The 6496-nt window shown below is 64.9% G+C and overlaps 1 protein-coding gene across 1 annotated transcript in view; it reads right to left on the bottom strand.

Moving 5' to 3' along the window:
- Positions 1–6496, bottom strand: part of LOC111149471 (mucin 2, oligomeric mucus/gel-forming) — a 22417-nt gene that overhangs the window by 9567 nt on the left and 6354 nt on the right. Inside the window, exons 18-29 of the mRNA XM_022506560.1 lie at positions 6228–6347; positions 5744–5895; positions 5406–5544; positions 4988–5098; positions 4722–4901; positions 4344–4583; positions 4094–4250; positions 3769–3900; positions 3113–3260; positions 2813–2856; positions 2269–2463; positions 84–1255 (exon numbers count right to left, since the gene is read on the bottom strand). Of these exons, the coding sequence (XP_022362268.1) occupies positions 84–1255; positions 2269–2463; positions 2813–2856; positions 3113–3260; positions 3769–3900; positions 4094–4250; positions 4344–4583; positions 4722–4901; positions 4988–5098; positions 5406–5544; positions 5744–5895; positions 6228–6347 (2790 nt within the window). The remainder of the gene's footprint in view (positions 1–83; positions 1256–2268; positions 2464–2812; positions 2857–3112; positions 3261–3768; positions 3901–4093; positions 4251–4343; positions 4584–4721; positions 4902–4987; positions 5099–5405; positions 5545–5743; positions 5896–6227; positions 6348–6496) is intronic.

Below are 6496 nucleotides of genomic sequence, written 5' to 3'. Positions count from 1 at the left end.
GTGGTGGTGGTGGTGGTTGGGGTGGGTGTTGTGGTCTCGGTGCCCGTCATGGTGCTGATGGTGGGGGTTGAAGTCAGGGTCACCGTGGTGGTCGTGGTGGTGGTTGGGGTGGGTGTTGTGGTCTCGGTGCCTGTGGTGGTGCTGATGGTGGGGGTCGAAGTCGGGGTGCCCATGGTGGTGGTGATAATGGGAGTGGTGGTTGGTGTGCCCTTGGTCATGGTAGGGGTCGGCGTCGGGGTGCCTGTGGTGGTGGTGGTAGGGGTGGTGGTGGTCGGGGTTCCCGTGGTGGTGGTTGTGGTGGGGGTCGGGGTCAGGGTGCCCGTGGTTGTAGTCATAGTCATTGTGGAGATCAAGATCGGGGTGCTGTCAGGAGGCGGCTTGGGAATACAGTTGTCTATCAATCCACAGCATTGGACATTGATCTCATAGTTGAGGCAGATGGGCAGTGTGATGCCCCCCGGCTCCTGGTCTTCATTTCTGCACACCAGCCCAAGAGAGGTGTTGCACACCAACTTTTGCCCAAGTTCTTCGATGGGAGTGTCGGGAAACATCACAGCTCTGCAGGAGATATTGGCTGCCCAGCCTTCATTACAGAGGCCCTGAATCGATTCAATATCTCCCCCTGGTCTAGAAGGGTTCGGTTTACCGGAATCCACCCAGCCTGTCCATATGCAGTTAGGCACACACAGAGTGCTTGGTGGCTCTGAGGAGCTGCTTACTTCTTGGGTAAGCGTGCTGGTGCTGGTGGTCAGCGGCTCTGTGCTTGTGGTGCTGGTGGTCGGCATGGTGGTGGGCGTGGTGGTGGGCGTGGTGGGCGGCGTGGTGGTGGGCGTGGGGGTGGGCGTGGTGGTCAGCGTGGTTGTGGTGGTAGTGGTGGTGGTAGTCGGGGGTTCTGGCGTAGGTGTGGAGGTAGTGGTGGTGGTGGTGGTGGTGGGAGTAGTCGTGGGGGCCATGGTCGTGGATGAGGGACACTCATCCATCGGCACACAGCAATTGACGCGAATCTCGTAGTCGTAACAGACCTCAAATGGCCCGTTTCCAAACTGGTCTTCATTGTAGCAAACGAACCCGAAGGTGACATTGCACTGCGCCTTCTGGCCCGCCTGCTCCCAGCTGAGGTGGGGCTCCACAGCCAGCCGGCACTCGATGTCCTCAGGGGCCCTACAGACGCCGTCAAAGGTCTCCCGGTCGCCACTGCTGCTCTGCGTGCTGGGGTGGTTCTCATTGATCCAGTCGGACCAGAAACAGCATGTCCCTAAGGAAGGAAGACCCAAGATTGGTCCCCACCCTGGACGCCGCTTCCGGGGAGCTCCCTGGGACTCAGAGAGGCCAGAGTCTCCATGACCGCCCTTCCTATCATGGCCAAAGAGCCAGCTTAGAGAGTATAGAGCCGGACACGGTCCTGTGCTGAACGCTGAGCCCCAGAGACAGAAGAGCCACTCGTGCCACACCTGGGTGACAGGCCCCGGCCTCAGTGCCCAAAAAAAGTAAATCCAGGAAGAGTCACCCATTGTGGTGAGGAGGCCCATGGGAAGGGGCCTGGTCTGGACTCCTGCCCGACAGTGCTCTCACCCAGTGCCAGTCTGCTCCCAGCGCTGAGCCCGGGGACGGCTGAGGGCACCGTCTCTGCACAAGGGAGTGGCACCAGCCACCCAGCCCCACAGCTGGTCTCCCGGAAGGTTCCCTTTTCCTCCTGGCCCACCCAGCATGGGGGCTGCCTAGGACCTACCTGGAGTTTCTGGGGTGGAGGTCAGACCTACAGAAGAACGGGGAGGGAAAGAAGCCTGTCAGCATCTAGTTGGACATGTTTAAAAATCTTTTTCATTTTTACAACTTCCTCTTTCCTCCTCTTTCCTCTTTCCATGCCCCAGTGGCTTGTCCGGCGGTGGCTGCTGCCTCAGCAAGACTGCGTGCATGGGAGTCTGGGACATTTGTCTGCTTTCTCAGAGACAGCCTCGGGGGTATTCCCCTGCTGGTCCAGGAAGTGTCCCCAGGAAGTGTCCCCAGGTCCTTCACTGCAGTCTGGGCTCGGGGGTGTGGCTGTGATGCCGGATGGCATCTTAAGGTGAAAGGCCAGGGGCCCAGGAACACCCCCTGAGCTGAGACGCCCATCAATGTCACCTCCAGCCCATAAGCAGAGGTGAGAGCCCACTGCGACCCATCCCCCTGCCCCCCTCTTGGCCCCTAGAAGGGCCGCTTCCGCTGGGCTCAGAGCAAGGCAGGTGCTCTAGGGGTGAGGGATGCGTGGCCCTGGGGCCTTACCTGTACTGGGGGTCAGGGAGGGGGTGGGAGTCGGGGTGGTGGTGGTGGGGAGGGGGCTGCTGGAGGTGACTGGGATCGTGGTGGAAGGCGGCCGGGAGGTGGTGGATACACAGATGTTGAAGTGTCTCTCCACCGTCCCGTTGGGGCCACAGGTCTCCCAGTAGCAGAAGAAGCCATCCTGGGTGTAGTTGAGCGTATTCCCTGGAGAGCAGGACAGAGACCAAGGTCAATGTGGCAGGAAAAGGACAGAGACTGTCAAGAACACTCCAGGCATCCCTTAGCCCCCACAAATGCCAGACCAATGCCCCCTCGGGACTCCACCGACAGGGCCCCCCATCAGGGCACAGAAGCCGGACGGCACAGAGGTGGCCTCAGCAGCCGTCACAAGCGTGGGGAGGCTGCTGCGAGTCAGAGCCAGCCGGGAAAGGCCCCTGGGGAGCCCCGGGCCCAGGGAGGGAGAGACGGAGCCCTGCCCCCAGAGTCCAGAGCAGGCAGCCTGGGGGCTCTCCTGGGGGCTGCTGCACTGGGGTAGACACGGGGGGCAGCTCACCTTCTTCTGGCTGGCAGACGACTTTCGAGGCGTTGGTACACACGCTGGAAAGCAAGAATCGAGCTGCAGAGCACGAGGACGTGCCCTTCCTGGCCTCCCGGCCTCCACCTCCCACCCTCAGTGCCCCAGGCCCAGCCCCAGGTCCTCTGCCTGCAGATGGGAGCTCGCCCGGCTCCCACGGTGTGCCCGTGGGGCTCTGTGTCGGCCCATGCATGTGCGCGTGCGTGTGGCTGTGCGTGCATGTGTGTGTGCACGCGCGTCTGGCGCACCCCCAGACCCCAGCGGGCTGAGCTCGGGTACCAAGACCAGCAGTCCTCCTCGCTGGGAACAGGTGCTCCAGGTGGGTAGCGTGTGTCCCCGACATAGCAGCCACATTGGTCCGCCGTGACGCACTGCTTCAGGTCCTCGTCGTAGATGGGCCTGTCCTCCGGGCACCGGGGGTAGCAGCCTGGCAGGCACAGGACACGGGGCATGGGGCTTGGACCATGGCAGAGGACCCCACAGCCACCAGACCCCACCCATTGTCCCCACCATGGCAGGTCCTTCTCTCCAGGATGCTCCTCCGGGAAGGCCAGGGAACAAAAGGACAGGGGACCGGACCCCCCACACGGGGCCCCACACACTGCCAGATGGCCAAAGGGACAGCCAGCACCCCCTCCCAGCCTCCTGACCCCGCATTCCTCCCATGGGATAGGATGCTCCCTCCCCAGAGCAGGCTCACTCCCTCATGCCCCTGGTTCTCAGCTCCAAGGCCCTGCAGAGTCTGCCAGACCTGGAGTCCGAGACCCCCTGTCTTGGGCTGATCTGCAGCTTCCTGGGGGCCCGTCCACTCCCAGATTCTTTCTGCCTCTCTAAGCTCATGGGACACGCTCTGCAGCACGGTGGGCCTGGTCCACCTGGACCTCGGGTCCCCAGCCGCATGGGGACAGCGTCCCTCTGCGCCGAGGCCCGCTTACCCTCCAGGTAGGACACGGAGATGTTGGAGTGGATGCCGTTGACGGTCCTGCAGGTCTCGAAGCTGCGGTTCCCACAGGGCTCATAGTGCCACTCACACATGTCTGGGGGGTTGTAGTAGTCACAGAATATGGCTGCAGGGGCGGGGGTGGGGGTCAGACTCAGGGAGGGCCGAGGCCAGGCCAGCGCAGCCCCTGAGGAGCGACACTCAGCCCCTGGGGCCAGGGAGGCGGCAAGGAGACCCCAATAACCCATCACTTCATGAGTGAGGACTGCTGTCCCCACACAGCATAGCGCCCCCCCGCTCCAGGACAGGCGGACACTCACGGCACAGGTCCGGCGTCCTCCAGAACACGCAGGCCCCCTCCTTAGTACACTCCTGAGCGTAGGAGGCCACGGCTGAGCAGAAGCACTCACAGTCCCCACCCATGTCGCAGGAGCAGGAGTCGTGGACGCAGGCCTCGTAGAAGGGCTTGAAGTCCACCTGCGGGAGAAGGCTCTATGTGCCCTGGGCCTGCCCCCAGGTCCGGCCCTGCCCTCAGTCTGCCCGGCGCCGCCCCCAGGCCCGGCCCCCCACCTTGCTGTGACAGACACTGAAGACAGGGCTCTTGATGATGCTGCATTGCTTCTTGGCCCAGGAGAGGCGGCGAGGGTTCTGGGTGCAAGGATCCGGGGTGACGCTCACGTCCGGACAGGTGGGGGCCTCCTTCCAGCTGTTCCCAAAGTCCATCTCGCTGTCCACCACCATGTGGTCCCTCGTGGTGAAGTCGTTGCTGGAGCGCTGGTCAAAGTTCCCGCACAGCCCGCAGACCCGGCCCTGCAGAGACAGAGCAGTGGGACTGGGGGGCTGGGGGCGCTCTGGGAGCAGGCTGGGGGGACGGGGGGACTGAGTGGGAGAGGGTGGGGGACTGGGGGGGATCTGGGGGCGGGGGGGCAGGTGAGGGCTGCCACGCACCTTGTAGGACGGGGCCAGCTTGATGAAGATGGTGGTCTTCTTGTCCCAGACGACGATGACGCCGATGCTGGCCTCCACCACCAGGTACTGGCCCACCTCCCTCGTGGTGTAGGCCACGTGGTGGCCCGTGTCCCGCTGAATCACCAGGCAGTGCTTGTCCTCCAGTTTCAGCTCCGTCCTCTGCGCCCAGGGGAGAGGCCCTGTCACTGGCCACGTCCAAGGAGCCGCGAGGGCTCACGCATTCCCCAGGGTCTGGTGGCACTCACCCCCAAGAAGATTTTGATGGCCTTGGAGCAGGTGGCACCCGTGGTGCCACAGGGGACATTCTCAGTCATGATGCTGAAGGAGCCCGAGGAAGAGTTCTGGCCGCAGTAGTCCTGGGGGCCCACAGAGGACGTGAGTCAGACCAGCCAGGCCACCGGTGCCCCCCGGCCCCACCCCAGCTGGGCTCCACACAGACGCAGCCCTCCTCGGTAAGAGGGGTAACCACGAGGCGAGGGCGCTTAACCCCACGCACAAGCCACTCGCTCCCCGTGCAGCGCGAGAGGGTCAAAGAATGGGAGGTCGGAGGCAGGGCTGGGCCCCAACTGCGCCCCCTCCAACGGGGTCCCCTCGCCGGGCTGACGGCGGCTCAGAGTGCGGTGCGGGGCCGCGGGACGAGGGCCGGGAAGGACTGGGCCTCACCTGAGCCGCCACGTAGGAGCAGTGCCCGTTGAAGTCGTAGTACTTCCCGTCGAAGGTGACGTAGTGGCCACTCCCGTAGATGGAGCAGGAGCCGTGGCACAGGGACTCGGTGCACGCCCAGCGCCCTCGCTGGCAGGTGCTGAGGAGAGCGGGAAGGGGGCCTGGAGAGGCCGCAGGGGCCCAGGTCCTCCCCGCTGCTCAGAGGGCGGCCTGGCTGCGAGGGCGCCACGGGAACGACCCCACCAGCAGCGCACGAGCCCGGCCTCCACGCCCTTGTCTGTGTGCACCATGCCCCCCCGCGCCCCCACCGCACACTCCCGCCAGGCCAGACCACGTACCAGGTATTGCAGTCCACCTTGATCTTGTCCCCGGGGGAGTACAGGTCCTTGTTGTGCACACACGGGCACTCGTCCTCCTTGACGCAGCCGCCACGGCCATCATCCAACAGCCCGTCTGGGCAGACACAGCCGCTGACACACTCCGTCCGATACTGCAGGGACGGGACAGTAGGCTTCAGGCCCAGGTGGCCAAGCCGGCCTCTCCTGGAGCCGCCCCCTCTTCTCGCACTGCAGACACCCCTTTGTCCCTTGCCCACCCGACCTCGGTCCTCTCTCTCTCGGGCTCACCACTGGCCCGGGAGATAGGCACGGGCTGCCAGCCAGGGGTCCCCACACGGCCCCGAGCCCTCCACGGGCTGGGCGCGGACCCCTGGGACGGGGAGGGCCGAGGAGGCCCATGCGTGTGCGGGACCCGGCAGCCAGACTCCGGGGCCAGTGAGGAAACCTGCGTCCGCCCTCCCCCATGGCGGGCCCCCGCACACACGTGGCCGGCAGCCCGCGTCTGGCAGCTGGTGGGCCGCGAGCCCTGGACGGTCAGAGCTGTCAGGTTGCTGCAGTCCACGTAGATCTTCGGGGCCGAGCAGCCTGGGGACAGAGGGGCCAGCTCAGCTCAATGGAAGTTGGGGTGGGGCGGGGCCTGCGAGGACAGGGTGGGGCGGGGCCTGCGAGGACAGGGTGGGGCGGGGCCTGCGAGGACAGGGTGGGCCCTGCGAGGACAGGGTGGGGCGGGGCCTACTTACTCTGGCTCAGCAG

The sequence above is a fragment of the Enhydra lutris genome, unplaced genomic scaffold, assembly GCF_002288905.1.
Source record: "Enhydra lutris kenyoni isolate GAN:26980312 unplaced genomic scaffold, ASM228890v2 scaffoldscaffold22, whole genome shotgun sequence".
Lineage (NCBI taxonomy): Eukaryota > Metazoa > Chordata > Mammalia > Carnivora > Mustelidae > Enhydra > Enhydra lutris.
The sequence above is the reverse complement of the archived record's forward strand: the minus strand, read 5'-3'. Positions and strand labels throughout refer to the sequence as shown.